Here is a 21,309-nt window from a genome sequence, read left to right on the forward strand (position 1 = left end):
AGGAGCCTCTGGGACGGCTTTAAGCGTACCCAATATCCGAATTTTTGGGGTGCCAGAAGAAGAGAGAGAGCAAGATACTGAAAACCTATTTGAAGAAATAATGACAGAAAACTTCCCCCACCTGGTGAAAGAAATAGACTTACAAGTTCAGGAAGCGCACAGAACCCCAAACAAGAGGAATCCAAAGAGGACCACACCAAGATACATCATAATTAAAATGCCAAGGGCAAAAAACAAAGAGAGAATCTTACAAGCAGCAAGAGAAAAACAGTTAGTTACCTACAAGGGAGCACCCATACAACTGTCAGCTGATTTCTCAACAGAAACTGCAGGCCAGACGGGAATGGCAAGAAATATTCAAAGTGATGAATAGCAAGAACCTACAACCAAGACTACTCTACCCAGCAAAGTTATCATTCAGAATTGAAGGGCAGATAAAGAGCTTCATAGATAAGAAAAAGCTAAAGGAGTTCATCACCACCAAACCAGTATTATATGAAATGCTGAAAGGTATTCTTTAAAAAGAGGAAAAAGAAGAAAAAAGTAAAGATAAAAATTATGAACAACAAATACATATCTATCAACAAGTGATCCTAAAAATCAAGTGAATTAAAAATCTGAGGAACAGAATAAACTTGTGAACATAATAGAATCAGAGGCATAGAATGGGAGTGGATTGATAATTCTCAGGGGGAAAGGGGTGTCTGTGTGGGGGGTACGGGAAGAGACTGGACAAAAATCATACACCTATGGATAACGACAACGGGGGGGAGGTCAGGGCAGAGGGGGGGTGGAACCGGGTGGCGGGGACATATGGGGGGAAAAAAGGAGAAACAATTGTAATAATCTGAACAATAAAGATTTATTAAAAAAAAAAACAGTAACTGGTAATTGGGTTTGGTAAGTTCCACAAAGCACAAATGATTCCAGAACTTGACCTAGCACAGAATTTAAAGGCAAACACTGTGTTCTCCTGAGATGAACCACATATTTATCAGCCAATATTAAAAGGATGATTACTGTAGTACATACATTTTCTGCTTTTGTACATTGAGACTTTGTCACAATAGTAAATATGGAAAGATCCGTCTAGGAGTGTGATAAAAAAAAAAAGCTGTTTAATAATAATATACAGGAATGTGTTTTGTGTAAAGATAAGGTCTTATTTTTGCCAGTGTTATATTTATTAATTCTCTCTTTATTCCTGTTCGGAAAAATAGAACAGGTGTCGTTCCATCAGTTTTGCAGATGTACAGATGCCAAAAAAATCCAAGCACTTGTTGAATTAGAATATATAGTGGGGGATTTTCACTGTCTCCTGAAGTTAAACAGAGAGCAGAGGAAATGACTTAGTCTGAGCTGAGAATAGATGTCTATATGCAGGTGAAATTATAAGATGGGAGGAGGATATTATCTGCCTTAGAAGAAAGGAATTTATATTAACAGTTAATAATAGTAATAAATAGTTAATAATAATGAACAGGTATTTTATTTTTATTTATTTATTATTATTATTTTTTATAAATCTTTATTGTTCAGATTATTACAGGTGTTCCTCTTTCCTCCCCCCCCCCCTTAGCTCCCCTCCACCTGATTCCCCACCCCACCCCATACCCTTACCCCCCGCCACTGTCTTCATCCATAGGTGTAAGATTTTTGTCCAATCTCTTCCTGCACCCCTCAGACCCCCTTTCCCCCGAGAATTGTCTGTCGCATCCCTTTCTATGTCCCTGATTCTATTATATTCACCAGTCCATTCTGTTCTTCAGATTTTTTTATTCACTTGATTTTTAGATTCACTTGTTGGTAGGTATGTATTTGATGTCTTTTTGTTGTTCATAATTTTTACCTTTACCTTTTTTTTCTTCTTCCTCTTCTTAAAGAATACCCTTCAGCATTTCATGTAATCCTGGTTTGGTGGTGATGAATTCCTTTAGCTTTTTCTTGTCTGTGAAGTTCTTTGTCTGACCTTCAGTTCTGAATGATAGCTTTGCTGGGTAGAGTAATCTTGGTTGTAGGTTCTTGCTGTTCATCACTTTGAATATTTCTTGCCACTCCCATCTGGCCTGCATAGTTTCTGTTGAGAAATCAGCTGACAGTTGTATGGGTACTTCCTTGTAGGTAACTAACTGTTTTTCTCTTGCTGCTTTCAAGATTCTCTCTTTGTCTTTTGCCCTTGGCATTTTAATTATGATGTGCATTGGTGTGGTCCTCTTTGGATTCCTCTTGTTTGGGGTTCTGTGCGCTTCCTGAACTTGTAAGTCTATTTCTTTCACCAGGTGGGGGAAGTTTTCTGTCATTATTTCTTCAAATAGGTTTTCAGTATCTTGCTCTCTCTCTTCTTCTGGCATCACAAAAATTTGGATATTGGGTACGCTTAAAGCCATCCCAGAGGCTCCTTACGCTATCCTCACACTTTTGGATTCTTCTTACTTTTCGCCTCTCTGGTTGGGTGTTTTTGTTCCTCATGTTCCAGATCTTTGGTTTGACTCTTTGGGTACGTTGATCTACAGTTGAGTGTCTGTATATTCTTTATTTCAGACAGTGTATGCATAATTTCTGACTGGTCCTTTTCCATTTTTTTTTTTTTTTGGTATTCTCATTAAGGTCCTTGAAGGTCTCTTCAAGTTTCTCAGCGGTTTTTAGAAGATTCTTGAGTAACCTTATAAATGTGGTTCTGAACACTGTGTAGTCCATTAGTTTACTTTCCTCCATCTCTTCAATTTGTAACCTGCTTCGGTGTCTCCACATTTTGGCTGCCTCACTGTGTTGATGGAGTGGCTTTGTGTGGTCAGTGACCTAGAGGGGCCGGTAGCTCAGCTTCCCCAATCTCCCTAGGTGGTCGCTCTTGGTACCCCCCTTTGTGGGCTGAGTGCAAAGTCTTGGTGTTGTTAAGCCTTGATTGCTGTTGGTACACTGGGAGGATTTGACCTCCAGGCCAATTGGCTGTGAGGATCAGCTGTGTCTTCGCCGGGAGACAGCCTTATTCAACTAGACTTGCAAAATTGTAAAAGCCTCTGTGCTCAGCTTGGATGGGGCAGAGTTTCAGGGTGGAGCCTACAGCCTTGGCTTCCCGTCAGCCCTGCCCTATGAGGTTCCTGGGTCTTAGTGTCCCTCTGTACTCCCTGCAAGCACCTCTGAGAGAAAGGCACCCTGGAGTTTCGCACGCTGCCAAACAGTCTAGTCTCTCCCCCAATGAATTTGGATTCCCAGATTCTCGCCTGGAACTGGGTTTCAGTGCAGTCAGAACTGGGGCTCAGCGCATTCTGGAGCTTTTGTCTCCTTCCCGCTAAGGCAATTCAGCGTCACAGTCAACAGACCGTTCTCTGTGCGCATTCACGTGTGCGCCTCCGGAGCTCTGCCTTTCGCCGCTCCCCTGAGTTTCCGCCTTACAGCCCAGATTCCCCCAGTATGAGCCTGGCTTCCCAGGGTCTCACCCGGAACTGGGGTTCAGTGCAGTCGGAGCTGGGGTTCAGCACAATCTGGAGCTTTTATCTCTTTCCCGCTAGAGAATGCCAGCCAGGCACTCAGCCACCCCGTCCTCTCCGGCTCCGTCCTCCCCGCACGCGTGCGTGCCCGTGTCTCTGCCTTTGTCTCCGTACCTCAGGCTTTTACGGCTCCTCTGATTTTCCTTGTGGTTTTCTCTTTCCTTCTAGTTGTGGGCGTTTCAGTCAGCCAGCTTTCCTGTGGTTCTGGATGATGTCCGTTTTGACTTTTAGTTGTATTTTTGAAATTGTTGTGCAAGGCTGCAGTTTAGGTGTTTACCTATGCCGCCATCTTGGTTTCTCCCAGATATTGTATTTTTAAATAGTACCCACCATAGTAGCAGATACTTTCACATACTTCCTCTCAATTAATCTGCAGAGCAGCACTTTGAGAAAGGTATTGTTATTTCTGCTTTATGGACAATAAAATGAGTCTCAAAAAGTAACTGATCATATTATGTTTAGAATATCTTAAATTCCTCAGAAACTAGAAGAACTTGAAATGCAATATTTTACTTGAAATGTTGAAAATATCAATTGACAATAAAGTAAAAGTTTTTAATGTCTATTGAACATATCAATAGAAAGACAAAATGGCTCTTGAAGTTATTAGATGCCAGAACTTAGTGATATGGTTTAGAGTATATAAAAAACTTCAATATGGAAATAATAATTACTGAAATAGAGAAAAACATTTTTTAATTTCTTAATGAACAGTCATAAAAATATTAAAAATCCTTAATGTATCACTAGATTTAAGAGTTGGACATTAAGATTCCTTTTGTACTTAAAACAAAATAGACATTTTTGTAGCACCTGTATGACTGTGCCTCATCTGGCTCCCAACCAACTCTTCAGCTATCTTATCTGACTCTCCATGTCCGTCACTCTGTTCTTCGTTCAGCCACTCCTACAAGGCAAGTCATGAACTTCCTTACCTGGGGACCTTCTCACAAGCTCTTTCTTCTGATAATGACTGATGCTTCCTTGCCCCCAGCCTCCGGTTAAATGTCACCTCTCAAAAAGGCCATACCTAACACTGTTAATGGTAGTGCCTCTTATTCTCTTACATGACACCTTATTTTCTTCCCCCTCTTTCCCTTTAACACTTGTCATAGCATCCTATCTAGTAAAAGAGTAATATGCAAATTAACCATCACTCCACTACACCCACAAGCCATGCCCACCAGCCAATCAGGAGCGAGAATGCAAATTAACCCAACCAAGATGGTTGTGGCCATGGAGCAAACAGGAGGCTTGGGTTACCCCTGGGGATAGAGGAAGCCAAGCTTTCCACATACCCTGCCCAGCCAGGCCTCCACTCAAGGCTACTAAGTTTCAATTATAGAAGATAAATAAATCCCAGAACCCAGGGCCTCCACTTGGGTCGCCAGGGGGCATGGCCGGCCTGCAAACCACCACAGGCCTCTTGCCCAGGCTGCCCCATGCCCCAAGGGAACCCAAACCCTAATCCAGGACACCCTTCAGGTCAAACCAGCCATGCACCAGGCCTCTATCCTATCTAATAAAAAAGTAATATGCAAATTGACCATCACTCCAACACACAAGATGGCTGCCCCCATGTGGTCATAGATGGCTGTCCCCATGTGGACACAAGATGGCCGCCACAAGATGGCCAGCAGGGGAGGACAGTTGGGAGGGACCAGGCCTGCAAAGGAAGGCAGTTGGGGTGACCAGGCCTGCAGGGGAGGGCAGTTAGGGGCAAACAGGCTGGCAGGGGAGCAGTTAGGCATCAATCAGGCTGGCAGGGGAGTGGTTAGGGGGTGATTAGGCTGGCAGGCAGAGGCAGTTAGGGGCTATTGGAGAGGGTGCAGGCTGGGCTGAGGGACACACACCCCCATGCACAAATTTCATGCACCAGGCCTCTAGTTTAATTATAAGACAGTGTTACATCTTGAAGTATAAATTTGTATTCTATGTGTATTTCCCCTCCCCCATTGCTTCCTTCAGCCTACATCTGGAGCTAAAAAGAAAAAAAAGACTCAAAATTAGTTGAAAGCCTTTAGCTGTAAGGTAGAAAGAAATGTTTTCATTTTTTCACCATCCAAAGACTAGATAGGGTTGGGACTGGAGGAAGGAAGACGATGAGGCTGAGGAGCTTCCTTGACTGTAAAAGATAACAGTACCCAAAGTGGGAGGGAAGAAGGAACTTGCACTGTCAGAACCTGGAGTAGGTGGAAATACTCAGCACATGCTATCCTTATAGTGAAAAACCAATGTGCCCAGGATCTGTGGACAACTGGTCCCATACCTTGTCCTGGACACTTGTACGCCCTCTGGATTTAGGATCTAAACAAATTGTAGAAGGCTGGATAATGGCCCTCAAAGACATCAAATCTTATTCCCTGGAACTGGAATTGTTGCCTTATATGGAAAAAGGGTCTTTGCAGATATGATTAAGTTAAGGCTTTTGAGGATATTATTCTGCATTATCTTGGTGGGCCCTAAATGCAAGCACAAGGGTGCCCACAAGAGGGAAGTAGAGGAACATTTCACACAGACGAGAAGGTAATGTTCCCATGGAAGCAGAGATCTGAGTGAGGCAGCTGCAAGTCAAGGAGTGCAGGCAGCCACCAGAGGCTGGAAGAAGCGAGAAAGGGAGTCTCCTCTAGAGCCTTTGGAGGGAGCACAGTCCCTTTCACCTTGGGTTTGGGTCACTCTAGCTGATTTCTGACTTCTGGCCTCCAGAGCTGAGAGAGAACATTTTTTATTGTTTAAGCCCAGTTTGTGGTAATTTGTCACAACAGTCATAAGAAAGTTAATACACATGAGGAGTAAAAACCCCATTATTTGACCAATGTAGAACTGAACTGAGTCACTGGGGGAATTTCCTTTAGGGTGGGACACAGGGTGGATATATCACTAGTTACATATACACTTATATGCATATGTTTATTATTACCATCATCATTTTCTTACCTTCTACCAGGCAAAAAGTTCCAAGAGGGTTGTAACCTTTTCTGTTTTGTTTACCATCTATACCCAGGGCTTAGCTCAGCAGCTATCACATAATAATTGCTCTACAAATAATTGTTGAATGAACAAAAAAAACATTGTGAAAATAGCACAACATGAGGAAAACACAAACAAATGGTAAGAAAATGATGGCAATAACTATGAAAAAGACTGCACCAGCAACTAAATTGAGTAGTCAAATATCTACTATCAGCAGTCTAAATGGAGATTTAGGTCAGTCTGACCCCACGTGTGGGAAGGCTCTCTAGCATCTAGAGATTTGTACTTTTACACTGGCTAGATGTGAGTGTGTTCTTCCACTGATACATTTTCAATCAATTTTATCAACACAATCTCAGGGTATTGCTCAAAGCTCAAGTTGGTCTAACAGTGTCTGAGAGCTAATCTGAGAAGTAATATACCTGTGCTCATTCCTGCTGCTGAAATCACAGGGTGAGAATGTAGCACTTTTGGCTGGTGAGCTCTTGTTACTTGTTCTTTTAGGATAGCACAATACCTCCCTGTTCCACTTCCTAAATGAAAAGGACTCTTGTCATGAGCCAACTCAGAATGAAGGAGACTCAATGCGACCTGCTTCGTGTTGCAAAATATACTGGATTACGCTGCCTTGTTTGTGTCATTCCAAAGGTGAATGAAATAAAACAACCTAATTGTACTTTTCTTGGCTCCTTCACAATTGTGAATGGAGTATCACATGATGCCATTCAATGAACAAAAATGTTCAACATTTACCTGAAATTCCAGTCTTCACTTCTATTTAATTATAACCCCAAAATCTCCCACTCAGATGCCAAAAAAGGTAAAGAATCTGGAAATGACTCCTAGGCAGAGAGAGAATGTGAGGAGAATTGCTTTACTTGAGGCCTTAGCCTAGAATTGAGGTGGGAATGCTCAACCCAGGCCTCTGGGGCAGCCCAAGGCCGAGGCTCTGCCTCCCCCGTCTTCATGTCTGCCTGTGCTCCCCTCTAAGTCAAGTGGACCTGGAGAGTGAGTGTGCATCAGGGCTACACCGGCTGTTCAGGCCACACTCTGGTTCCTGGCACAAAGTGGAGTGATGAATTAGGCAGGCATGGGACAGTTCAAATCGTCATGCCCTCTCCTTATTCTAAGCCATTTGAATCCAAGCAATCTCCTTTTCTCAACACGTGACTATTTTTAACACTAGTTCTCAATTTTTTAAAGGTCATAGGCTCTTATGAGAATTTGAGAAAAACAATAGACCCTCTCCCCACCAAAAAATGCTCTGATATAAACCCATAAAGATGAAGACACCTTGATCTTTTCTATACCATATATGAAAACACTAATTGAGCAATGACTAAGATACTCATTTACCCTTCAATTATTATGAACAAGGCCAGACTGTCTGTGTTAGAATTTCCAGCTGTCATTCAGAAGCTGTGTCACCTTGGACAAGTTACTTGGTCTCTCTCTTCCTCAGTTTCCTCATCTGTAAAATGAGAGAGCTAATAATAGCACCTATTGCAAAAGATAATTATGGGGAAATCATAAATTCATTATGAAAAGTGCTTACAGTGGTGCCTTGAGTTTTTTTAAAAAATGCATATGGTGCTTCCACTACATTACAGGGACTGTTCTAAGACTACAGACAAGGCAATGAACAAAAAAATTACTGCTGTCAATGGGGCAGGCATTTTAAAATGGAGCTTATATTTCACAGAAATCTTACAGTATTTCAGAGCAATTTAAAAATCTTTTTATTTGTGTTTTCTCTTTGTTTAGATAACAGAGAAATAAGATTTTAATACACATTTCCTCTTGATGTGCTGTAGCTTCATAGCACTCAAATCCAGAGTTTAACTTTTTGGGTTTTTTTCCATCCTCATTCCACACCTGACAGTCTTCCTGCATAAATAATTTGAGCTGTGAGTACTCACTCTTAACTTGGCATAGATATTTATAAAATGGAAAAAGGCAAGATTCCAGGAAAACAATTTATTCTGTTCCATCCCTAAATTTTTGCTCATTCATCTGTTATGCTTAAAAATCAATTAGCACTGTGCATACACTGTATCGATGGCTTTATTTAGGATTAACTACAGAGCTGGGTGAATTTAAATGCAATTTTCCTACCAATGATGCTCTAAAACTATGCTTGTATTTCAGAGGCTAATGAAGGCCTCTTTTCTCTATGACATATTTTTAAAGTTCTTGTGACTTTATTTTATCTTTTTGTCCTTTGCTTCCTGCTTCCCACCTGCCCTTTTCCCCTCAGTGCCAGTAGGATATCATATGCAGGTTGATTCTTTTAGGCTTTCTCCCTTTAAAGTACTAAGTAAATAAAAATATAATAGGTATTATATTGTAGTATATTTATACTCTTTCTATTTTCTGTTCAGGAAAAATGTCTCAGTTGTGTGAGTAGAGACTAGGTGGAGCCTGCTTACCTGTATAAGGAGATGTGTGTATGTGTATGTATGTGTAGGAATACATGGCAGTATTGACAAAATCTCATCTGAAGACACAGAATCAGAGTCACGGGGTTAGAATGGACTTTGGGCCAACTGTTCTAGCTCTGTACAATGCAGAAATTTTGAAATATTCTTGCCAGTGGTCATCTAATCTCTGATTAAAACATCAAATGAGGGATACATACTATTTCATGATTCAGTCTTTCTCTATTTATAGAGCTCTAAGTGTTTAAAAGCTGTTCTAATAAGCTGAAATCTGCCTTCCTTGTGACTTATCTACTGGTCTTGGCTCTGCCATCTGGTGCCTCACACAGTGCGGTAAGACTGAAGACAGCCATCATCCCCTTAATGTTTTCTTCTCTATCCTAAACAGCTCAAGTCCTTCTTTAACTTGTTCATTGTATGCAGGACTGCCCATTTCTGAACTAGCTTATCCTATCTAATAAAAGAGTAATATGCAAATTGACCATCACTCCAACACACAAGATGGCTGCCCCCATGTGGACACAAGATGGCCACCAAAAGATGGCCAGCAGGGGAGAGCAATTGGGAGGGACCAGGTCTCCAAGGGAGGGCAGTTGTGGGCGATCAGGCCAGCAGGGGAGGGCAGTTGGGAGAGACCAAGCCTGCAAGGGAGGGCAGTTGTGGGTGATCAAGCCTGCAGGGGAGGGCAGGTAGGGGTGACCAGGCAGGCAGAGGAGGGAAGTTGGGGGTGACCGGGCCTGCAGGGAAGGGCAGTTGGGGGAACCCAGGCCTGCAGGGTAGAGCAGCTGGGGAGGACCAGGCCTGCAGGGGAGGACAGTTAGGGGTGACCAGGCCTGCAGGGGAGTGGTTAGAGGGTGATCAGGCTGGCATGCAGAAGTGGTTAGGGGCAGGCAGGCAAGCAGTTGGGAGCCAGCAGTCCTGGATTGTGAGAGGGATGTCCGACTGCCTGTTTAGGCCCGATCCCAGAATGGAGAGGGTGCAGGCTGGGCTGAGGGACACATACCGCTCCCCCGTGCATGAATTTTGTGCACCGGGCCTCTAGTTGTTCTTCATAAGGATGGAACCAGGATTGGGTAGCACAATGAGCTATGAGCTGAACAGCATGTTCAAGAGCTGGATTAATATCCCATATCTGTGCACAATTGTAGTCATGGTCCCTACAATTACATTAATATGTTTTTGTTTTTCCCAACTTGCCTCATATTTTTCTTGAAATCAATGGAAATCCCCCAGGCATTTTGTCTTTTTTTCCAGGTTATGATGTTTAGCCATTTCTCCTTAATTCTGCACATAGGTAGCTAGTTTTCTGGGTGTAGGAGCAGGACTTCATGTAGATTCTTAGTCAATTAGGCCTATTGTGCCATGCTATTGAGATTTTTTATATCTGGACTCTATCACTAAATGTATCTACTGGCTCCACCTCAGCTGTTGCCTTTATAAAAAACCCTTTAGTCTTTTCTCAAAATTGCTGATGAAACACTTGGGCATAAAAGGGTGAACAGGAGATCATTAAATAGCTATAAATTCTATCTGTAACATTTTCACTTCCTGTTAATGTTAAATTTTTATTGAGAATTCAGCTCTAAGTTTTTACCGAGAGTTGACTTTAGCAGCAGCCATACACAAAAGGCCTCTGTACTTTCTATAAAAATGCATTAGATGATTCAATGTCTTATTAGTAAAAATCTCATAGGAAATTTCTTTTGGAGCTCAGGTATAGTAAAAAAAAAATTCTTCTAATGAAAGCTGAGCTGGTATGAGTTTCCTTCTTTTTGACTTCTAAGATGCTTTATCTTTTCAGATGTTTAAAGATCTGTGGAATAATTTCTTTACTTTCTAAGTAGGGCATTAGGAAATTTCCCCTAGAGTCCTGAGCGGTTGTCAGCCCTACCAATCATGCTGTTCCAGAATGTGCTCTCAGTTTAGAATGGCATGTTCTGAAAATGTTCCATATTAATTTCCCCAAATGGTTCTTTATTTTAAGTGTAAATAGTAATAATTTGATCATTTGCTAATATTTTCTCTCTTTTTCTTTTTTGGCCCTTTCAATACAGAGTAAATTTTTTTAATTAAATATTTCTGTTTGACTGGAATTATTTATATTAAAAAGAATTCTGGATTGGTGTTATTAGCAAAAATATGGCAGAAGTGCATTCTCATTGGCGAAACTAGTGACTCATTATCAAGCATGCTATATGGAACTTTGCCTTGGATTAACCACTCTTTGTGTGACCATGGGAAGCCCACTGGGCCGTGCAGTTTCTCATTGACAGAAGGAAAACTAGCTCTTGATGAACATCTGATAAATATTAGACACTGTTAAAATGTATATAAGTTACTTTTAAATATTTTAAAATAGATCATTTATAATATATGGCTTGATTATATGGATGCGCAATATCTTAAACACCAAATTTAGAAGTTTTTTTTAACCAATCAAAGGTGGTCAGATGGCATTATATCAGAAAGGCAAACACTTTAGAGGTTGGCTACTATAAAAGCATTTGTTATACCTATTTCAATGAACAAATAATGTTTTGCTTATTAGCAAAAATATGGCGGAAGTGCATTCTCATTGGCAAAATTAGTGGCATAAACCTTCCTATGATTTCACCAAACTTATTGAAAAGGTTGCATGAATCTATTAGGCTTTTTTTTTTTTGCTAATAAATGTTTGCTAAAATATGCCTGAAATTTAGCAAAAGTTGGTTTAAGGCTTACTTTTAACATAATTAGCATTAGTATGATAATAGGAGGATTGCTAACGTTCTTCAACCTGTGTTGGTAACCACCCTTATCTATCAAAGATGTGTGCGACCAAATGATCACTGGACACTTCTCAACGGACATTTTGTCTTATTTTAATCTTCATCAGCACCCTTCGAGTCACTACTTTCCTTATCCGTATTAGGAAATTCAAGTTTAGGGGACATTAATCCATAATCATATAGATATTGGGTGGCAGAGTCTTATGTGCCTGATTTCATTCCTCTTACCCCCTCACCCACCACTTCCACTTAAAGACTTCCACCTGGTCATTGCCAGGAATGGATGAGTAATTATTAAAAGCCTACAGATGTGTCCCCTGCAAGTGTGTGGGTTAAATAAAGACTTTTTAGCTCATCTTGACTGATAGTTAGAAGTCAACTACCTATTAAAGTGATTTCATATGTATTTATTGTTGCTTTATATAATTACAATTACTATTAATATATTTTTGGTTCGTTTTTGTACTTTTCATGTTTTAAAACCCATACTTTCTTTTTATCTACCCAATATACTCAGAGAAATTATAAACTCATACACTGAGGCATAGATTAATTCCTTTGTGACATAATTACATGACCAAGCTCTCGAGTAGTCTACTGGAATTTGACTCTGAAATTTTCAGTTGAAACAGGTTTTGAAAAAGTCACAGTTATCTAAAAGTCAATAAAAAACTCATCTCAAAGCATTGTTACATAGAGAAAAGTAAATGAAATGATAATTTTAGAATTCAAATGCTGAAATGATATAAAATATTCATGGGTTGATGATTTTGAAGCACATCAGAGACCAGCAGAGTTGAATGGTTTTGGGTTCTATAAAACTACTAGTCAGGCTAAAAATAAAAAAGAAATAAAACACAAGATATAAATACAGAACAATTTCCTCCACAGTTACCAATAAAATATTACATTTTAAAATGAATTTTATTTTAGATAGTTTAAGCAGAAATCATGTGTCCACAAAAAATCACACAAATTGATTTTATTTATTAAAATCTTAAATTCTTAAGAAAAAGATCTTAGATTAATAGAAAAGTAATCATTGACATATTCCTATTTATGCTTCTAAAATGTGTACTTTTAGTTTATTTATTTTTGAAGTAGGGAGAAGTTATGGGGATAAAATTACTCATTTTAGAGTAAGCTATTTCTTTGGCAACTCATTATTACATGTGGAAATAAAGGCATCCAAAGAATATGAGGTTATTGTTAAAAAAAGTATGTTCCTGCTTTTACTTTAAAATGTTACTTACTTTAGTTTACTCTAATTTCATGTGAAAATAAATAAATAAATATATAAAATAATAGATAATATAATCAAATATTCAGAGGCTGGTGTATTTTTATTATACTATTGTTGCATACTTGGCTTAAAGAATTACCTGTGCATTACCTTTTTCCGTATATATTATTATGTATATGAAAATTATCCTTCCTCTTTAATTAAAATAAAAAATTTAGGGTAAAGAGTTTTATTTTTTAAATGTATTTGCTTATAGTAAATTTAATAAAGAGTACCTGGAAATTATTATGTTCTTCTAACCATTAATTCAATTAAAGTATATATGGGAGAAATTCTACGAGTTGGGATGATTTTCCAAGTAGTTCATATATATCACATCTGGACAAGATGAAATGAGACATAAAAACTGTAAAATCAGAAGAAACCAAGATGGCAGCATAGGTAAACACCTGAACTTGCTGCCTTGCACAACCACTTCAAAACTACAACTAAAAGACAAAACGGATATCATCCAGAACCATGGGAAGGCTGGCTGAGTGGAAATTCTACAACTAGAAGGAAAGAGAAAAGCACACTGAGACTCAGAGGAGGTGCAGAGGTGTGGAAGTGAAGTGCAGAGGTACGGAGGCATGCGCGGGGAAAGGGGCTGGCAACTGAGTATGCTGTTGTCTTTTTCAATCGAGAGGGAGACACACTCTCCGACTGCTCTGAACTCCAGTTCCAGGCGAGACTCTGGGTACCCAGACTCATATGGGGAGAAACTGGACTGTCTGGCATCGGGCGAAACTCGAGGGCGGCTTTCTCTTAGAGGTGCTTGCAGTGATCATTGTTCCTGCACAGTGCCATGAGACACAGACACACGGGACCTCTTCCAGGCAGGGCTGACGCTCAGCCATTGCTATTTGCTCCACCCTGGTGATTCCCTGAAACCCCACCCCACCCAATTTACAACCTCACCCAAGCTGTGCGCAAAGGCTTTTGCATATGAATGGCCTGGCCTTTTGCAATCTAAAATTACCTAACAAACTGCAGCTGGATCAGAGAACCCCAGAGCTTCCAAAAGAGGGCCCAAGGCTTCACAGCAGCTTGCATTGCTTCACAGCTGGGCCTCATCTGGGCACCTCCAAACCCCAAACAAAGAGGAAGAATCTGCAGATCTTTCTGTAGCTCCTGCTGGGTGGCCTCAGGCAGAGGGTAAATTAGCACCTCCTTGGAGATCCAAAAGTCAGTGTACCCAGTGGTCAGAGTGAGACCATCCAGATTACAACTCTTCAGATCTATAAGAGACACACTCAGGGGGCAGACTCAGTGAGCGCCAAAGCCCCAATGAAGCAAGCCTTGCCCCATTAGGGTATCTCCAGCACAGACTTTCTCCCATCATAGACACAGCTGATCCTCACAGCCAATTGGCCTAGAGGTCAATTCCTCCCAGTGATACCAACAACAATCAAGGCTTAACTACAACAAGACTGTGCACACAGCCCACAAAGGGGTGCACCAAGAGTGTCCACCTCAGGTAACTGGGGAGATTGAGACAATGGGTCCTATAGGACACCTAGCACACAAAGCCACTCTATCAACACAGGGAAGCCACCAAAATGTGGAGACAAAGAAACAGGTCACAAATGACAGATATGGAGGAAAGGAAACTATTGGATATAGAGTTCAAATACATGCTTATAAGGTTACTCAAGAATTTTCTAGCCGAAACCGGTTTGGCTCAGTGGATAGAGCGTCAGCCTGCGGACTGAAAGGTCCCAGTTTCGATTCCAGTCAAGGGCATGTACCTTGGTTGCGGACACATCCCCAGTGGGGGTTGTGCAGGAGGCAGCTGATCGATGTTTCTCTCTTATCGATGTTTCTAACTCTCTATCCCTCTCCCTTCCTCTCTGTAAAAAAGTCAATAAAATATATATTTTTTTAAAAAAAGAATCTTCTAGAAACCTCTGAGAAATTTAGTGAACCTCAAGGATATGAAAAAGGACCAACTAGAAGTTAAGCATACACTGACTGAAATAAAGAATAATGTACAGAGATCCAACAGCGGACTAGAAGATGCCAAGAATCAAGTGAAAGATTTGAAATACAAAGAAGCAAAAAATACCCAACCAGAAAAGCAAAAAGAAAAAAAGAATCCAAAAATATGAAGATAGTGGAAGGAGCCTCTGGGACAACTTTAAGCGTACCAACATCTGAATTATGGGGTGCCAGAAGAAGAGAGAGAGCAAGATACTGAAAACCTATTTGAAGAAATAATGACAGAAAACTTCCCCTACCTGGTGTAAGAAATAGACTTACAAGTCCAGGAAGCACAGAGAACCCCAAACAAAAGGAATCCAAAAAGGAGCACACCAAGACACATCATGATGAAAATGCCAAGGGCAATAGACAAAGAGAGAATATTAAAAGCAGCAAGAGAAAAACAGTTAGTTACCTACAAGGGAGTACACATATGATTGTCAGCTGATTTCTCAACAGAAACAATGCAGGCCAGAAGGGAGTGGCAAGAAATATTCAAAGTGATGAATAGCAAGAACCTACAACAAAAATTACTCTACCCAGCAAAGCTATCATTCAGAATTGAAGGTCAGATAAAGAGCTTCATAATAAGAAAAAGCTAAAGGAGTTGATCACTGCCAAACCAGTATTATATGAAATGCTGAAGGGTATTCTTTAAGAAGAAGAAAAAGGTAAAGATAAAAATTATGAACAACAAAGTGACAACAAATACATATCTATCAACAAGTGAATCTAAAAATCAAGTGAATAAAAAATCTGATGAACAGAATAAACTGGTGAATATAATAGAATCAGGGGCATAGAAAGGGAATGGACTGACAATTCTCGGGGTAAAGGGGTGTGGGGGTTGCAGAAAGAGACTGGACAAAAATCGTACACCTATGGATGAGGATAGTGGCAGGCGGTGGGGGGGAGTAAGGGCAGAGGGTGGGGTGGAAACGGGGTGGAGGGGAGCTATGGGGAAAAAAGAGGAACTACTGTAATAATCTGAACAATAAAGATTTATTTTTAAAAAAGGTAAACAAAATATGTTTAAAATCTGTAAAATCACTGTTTTTGCTAGTTTAATATCCATCAATGCTTAGAAAGCTGTTTGGACACAAAATTATGATTTGTTCCAGGATTTCAACAATGATTCCATTAACAGCAGGATGGGGGTGGGGAGGGGAGGGTAAGGGGAGAGAGAATGTGCTTAAGGAGAAAACTTCTGATTATGTTATGAACATACCACTCCATTCACTGATAGCAGCTGGTCTCCTCTTTTGAGGCCTCCATGTCTTTCGGCCACCCCTCCAGGAATGATGCGAGAGATATAAATGGGGGAATTTTGCTCCTTTCCTCCCATCACGTTAAAACCAAGGCCTTCATCAGTCTTTGGCAGTTCGACTACCCGAGGGTGGGAGTGGCCTTCACTAGCAGCAAAAGCTGCAACTGTTGCCTGAAAGACAAGATGGTAATTTGGTAGTAGAAGGAAGGAAGGAAGGCTAATCCTATACTTTGCAGTGGGGAGGTCAGGCAACTCCTCATATTTTCATAGCATTTTTCCTGTGAAGGAAAGAGCACAAAATGGAGGGGCGTTCTTCATTTAGATGTCATTTGATTCCTTTCCCTTGGTAAAGCCAAGTTCAGCTATTTCCAGCTTTCTAGACATTATCCATAATGATAATAATTTACCTTGTACAGAAATATCTTTCCCAATCAGCTCATATGGAATTCCTCCTATTCTTGCACTCCAAATAGGATTGGTCCATATGCTACCTACATATGGTACATATACTATAATTATTATGTATGTATGGTGACTATGGGCACCTGAAGGGCAGAGTTTGTGGCTTCTACTTCTTTGTATGACACATAGTCTAACCTGGTGCTTGCACACAAATCTTCATAAATATTTATTCAATACACTGAGGAGCACTTACATGTATAAAGCTAGTAAATATGTCTATAATTTTGCTATTGGCAGACCACTGCCTTAGCAAATTTGGTGTTTTTGTGGGGATATCTAAAAGAAAATAAAAGCTATAATGAAATAATAGATTCAAACAGATTATTATTTCACATCAATATTTCATACGAGAGGCCCAGTGCATGAAATTCGTGCACTTGGGGGTGGGGTCCCTCAGCCCAGCTTATGCCCTCTCGCAGTCCAGGAGCCCTTGGGGGGGAGGGCCTAAGCTGTCAGTCGGACATTCTTAGTACTGCTGCAGAGGCGGGAGAGGCTCCCACCACCGCCGCTCACCAGCCTTGAGCCTGGCTTCTGACTGAGCAGCGCTCCCCCTGTGGGAGTGCACTGACCACCAGGGGCAGCTCTTTCGTTGAGCGTCTGCCTCCTGGTGGTCAGTGCATGTCATAGCAACTGGTCGTTCTGCCGTTCAGTTGATTTGCATATTAGCTTTTTATTATATAGGATTATTTTGAGAGGTCCTCTTCTCTGGCACAGGTTTTCTCCCCTGACATTTTACATTAATATTTCAACTACTGTAGCAACGTAGGCACAATGAAAAGTCTATTATTTTATACCTAGCTGTACAAAATATCATTTAATATGGATATTATCGTATTTTAAAATTCATTACTATTAATTTTAAAAAATAAGTTGAAGGAAACAACTTACCATTAGTTCCAACCCTTCATGGAAATAAAATTAGAGCAATGATGTAGTTTCTATCAAAAAAAGATTCTCTGCCTGCTTATTTTCCACCTCCATTAACCTTTCTTAAGCATAGTTGATTGGATGCCTACTACAACGTGATTCACTCAACACTATAAAAATATTGATTTGCAACTACTGTACATTCTTTTCCACACACAGCATTATCACATCAATTCAGCATTATGCTACTGTCTGCATTTAGTGAAAGAGAGTGAATGATATGGGAATAATGGCTTGTTTTCAGCTTCATGCATTTGCTCATGCAAACCTTGTCGTCATGCATAGATTTAATGGCTGACATGGATGCAATGCAGACAGCCCAGAAACAACCAGAAAATATTGGCTATTGCAACATTATGCTGCTATCCTGCTGTTCTACATGAATAAGAAATGAGAATGGTAAAACATTACATAATTCACTTTCCCCTTAATTAAACCATGGAGGGATCATTTTTTCTGTGTGTGTTCCACTTCAGTACAAGCAAAGCATGATGTAATGATAATAGTATCTTCTTTTTGTTTGGGTTAAAAAAAACAACACTCTGACAAATCTATTATGTTCAATTATAGGAAGGAAATCAAATAAGAGGTGATGTAACACAAAAAAAATTTAAATGAAAAATTCTAATTATTTTCACCAGTTCTTACTTCTTATACACTATTAAACACAGAAAAGCTTTTAAAAAGCAAGTGTGTATGCATTATAATATTTCTGTATTTGAAACTAAGAACTGCATTAGCAATTTTAGTTTTTAACTATCATTTCCTAATGGTCTATTTTCCAGATAATTTCCTGATCCTATTGCTGTAACTTTTCCATTAGTAGGGCCTCTGCAATATCTGGATTTAAGTTTTTACAGAGCAAATGTGGTCACTACCACAAAAGGTGACAGGCCTTCCCTTTAGGTCAGCATCACCTTCTTTCAGCTACCCACTGCCCAGCTGAGTACATGGACGAATCCTACACCGTTGGGTATCAGGTGAGTTCTCTCAATAATTAACTTAAGTCAGATCTTTAGACTTGTTCAAATAAATCTTCTTGCACTGAACAGGGAACAGGTTCTTTTGGATCAGAGGAATGTATTAGAAAACCAGGTAGTATTTCATACAACGAGTGAGTAGATTTGCTTGTGCCAAATGGACATTTAGTGAGTTTAATGAAATCATTCTCCTTTCTTAAGCTACAGAAGCAGCAGAAACGTTCAATTTTCCATTAGGATTTTTACCTGGGAAGTAGTACTGGTTCTAGACTCTGGGCTGCCACTGATGTCTAAATTCTCTTACAGTGTACACACGAGAATACCTGAAACACACACGCGCACAATCAATTACTAGATCACTGGGGTTAAGTATATTTTTAAAGTTACTCAAGCCTTACCTTTGCTGTGGCCCTGGCACGGAATTCGGGACAGCCATTAACAGTTATCGTTTCATGCATATATTGATACACCTAAAATGTTCACATAAAAAAAGAATGTGTAAGAACACTAAGAATATTAATTCTTTCATTGCAGACAATATGGTACATTTTCATTGCAATACAGAAGTTCCCTATCACAAAGTGAAATAGGTCTGAACAAAAATCCCTCCTATTTTTTTTTTGGGGGGGGGGTGGTTAGGAGGTAGAGGATGGAGTTTGGGGCAGAGGAGGCAATCACTTTTATTCATAGGTTTTAAATTTGGCTATGCATGTTTATCAAATATAGAAACTCATATTTATTTTTCTTCTATATATTATAAAAATTAGTTTGTTGGTAAAGATAGTTTACCATTATATATAGCTCTATCTGTAAAATATGTAATAAAAATGTGCTTCTTGAATCTATGTAACAGTTTCAAAATAGTTTTCCAAATCAATATTCCACAAAACCAGGATAACTATCTTTTCTTTGCACATTGGTAGGTATGTTACTGTTCTTAGCACACTCAGAATTCATAGACAAAAATATATTCAGAACGAAGACAAGTAAAGTAAGAGGTCCTTAAAACTAGTAATATAGAGCAACATACCAACTATGGGCTCAAGTTACCATTTATTTTTAGATGAAATAGTAAGAATGGGAGCAGAATGATGTTGAAGAAAGCATAAAGGTTATGCTGACTAATAGATCTATGTTTAAGCCTTACATTCATGAAATTGGGGTAATTATTATTATTATTTAATGTTTTCTACATTATTTGGCCCTGATCTTTTGGGAAGAAATCTCCTAGGACAGTGGTCGGCAAACCGCGGCTCATGAGCCACATGTGGCTCTTTGGCCCCTTTGAGTGTGGCTCTTCCACAAAATACCAAGTGCGGGCGCACACATATAGTGCAATTGAAACTTCGTGGCCTATGCACAGAAGTCAGTTTTCGACTCTCAAAAGAAATTTCAATCGTTGTACTGTTGATATTTGGCTCTGTTGACTAATGAGTTTGCTGACCACTGTCCTAGGACATGAAGTTCATCCACACTTCATAAGAATTGATCGGCTGGCTGGTGTGGCTCAGTCGTTGAGCATCAACCCATGAACCAAGAGGTCACTGGTTCGATTACTGATCAGGTCACATGCCCAGGTTGCAGGCTCAGTCCCCAGTAGGGGGCATGCAGGAGGCAGCAGATTAATGGTTCTCTCTCATCATTGATGTTTCTATCTCTCTCTCCCTCTCCCTTCCTCTCTGAAATAAATAAAAATATATTAAAGAAATAAAAAAGAAATTGCTGTGTGAGGAAGACACTAGGTATGCCCTCCTAACCCAACCTGCTCTGCTGAACATATGACCCAGTTCTGTCCAATGAGAATTCAACTGAAAGTAGCTGAGAGACTTCTGGGAAAGTTTTGCTCTCTTGGTACAAGTTTTGTTCTTTTCCCTTCTCTACTTCTTGTCCTAAGTATGGATATAATGAATCATGGCAAGCAGCTGCCTTTCTCGCAACTTGCAACCAGGAAAAATAGTCCTATGTGTTTAAGCCACTAAAGTTCGACTTTTTGCTACTTTCAGCCAAGAGAATTCCTGATTGTTATAGTATTTAAATAAATTATATATAGAAGCATGCTGTCTTTAAAGCTGGTTATCTTCTATCCCCATCAGATTCCAAAACTTATATTATAATTTGCTCATTAGGAATTGGTGCAAATTGTTAACCTGAGGGCTTAGAAACTGAAAAAGGATAGACTAAAATTGTCGTTTAATAAAAGCGGGGGAGAGACTAACTCTTTGAAAAACACTGTTAAGAAAATGAAAAGACAAATTGACTCGGAGAAAATAATTGCAAAACATATAGCTGATAAAGGTCTCACATCCAGAACACATAAAGAACTCTCCAAAGTCAGTAATAAGAAAACAACCTAATTAAAAATTGGGTAATGTGTTTGAACAGGCATGTCATCAAGGAAGATATATGGGTGACTAATATGAAAAGATACTCAACATAGTCACTAGGGAAAAATTGAAATTAAAACCATAATTAGGTATATCTACACACTTATTAGAATGTCTAGTTTAAAAAAATACTGACAATACTTAATAAGTACAAGAATGTTGAACAACTAGATCTCTCAAATATTGCTGATTGGAATGGAAAATGGCACAGCTACTTGAGAAAACAAGGTAACAGTTTTCTACAAAGTTAAATCTGCACTTACTATAGGATTCAGTTATCTACTTCTAGCTACTTATCCAATATAAATATAAATGTATGTTCATTAGCCATGGTCATGCCATTAGAGTGTCGGCCCGAAA

At 39.7% G+C, this 21,309-nt stretch overlaps 1 protein-coding gene across 2 annotated transcripts in view; it reads right to left on the reverse strand.

The window, feature by feature from the left end:
- Positions 1-21,309, reverse strand: part of LIN7A (lin-7 homolog A, crumbs cell polarity complex component) — a 155,815-nt gene that overhangs the window by 35,622 nt on the left and 98,884 nt on the right. Inside the window, exons 2-4 of one of the 2 annotated variants that reach the window (XM_079773937.1) lie at positions 18,964-19,035; positions 18,812-18,888; positions 16,158-16,367 (exon numbers count right to left, since the gene is read on the reverse strand). In XM_079773937.1, coding sequence (XP_079630063.1) covers positions 16,158-16,274 — 117 coding nt within the window. In that variant the 5' untranslated portion in view covers positions 16,275-16,367; positions 18,812-18,888; positions 18,964-19,035. The remainder of the gene's footprint in view (positions 1-16,157; positions 16,368-18,811; positions 18,889-18,963; positions 19,036-21,309) is intronic. The other variant, XM_079773936.1, reaches the window with a different exon arrangement.

This window comes from Cnephaeus nilssonii (assembly GCF_951640355.1).
Source record: "Cnephaeus nilssonii genome assembly, chromosome: 6".
NCBI classification, from domain to species: domain Eukaryota; kingdom Metazoa; phylum Chordata; class Mammalia; order Chiroptera; family Vespertilionidae; genus Cnephaeus; species Cnephaeus nilssonii.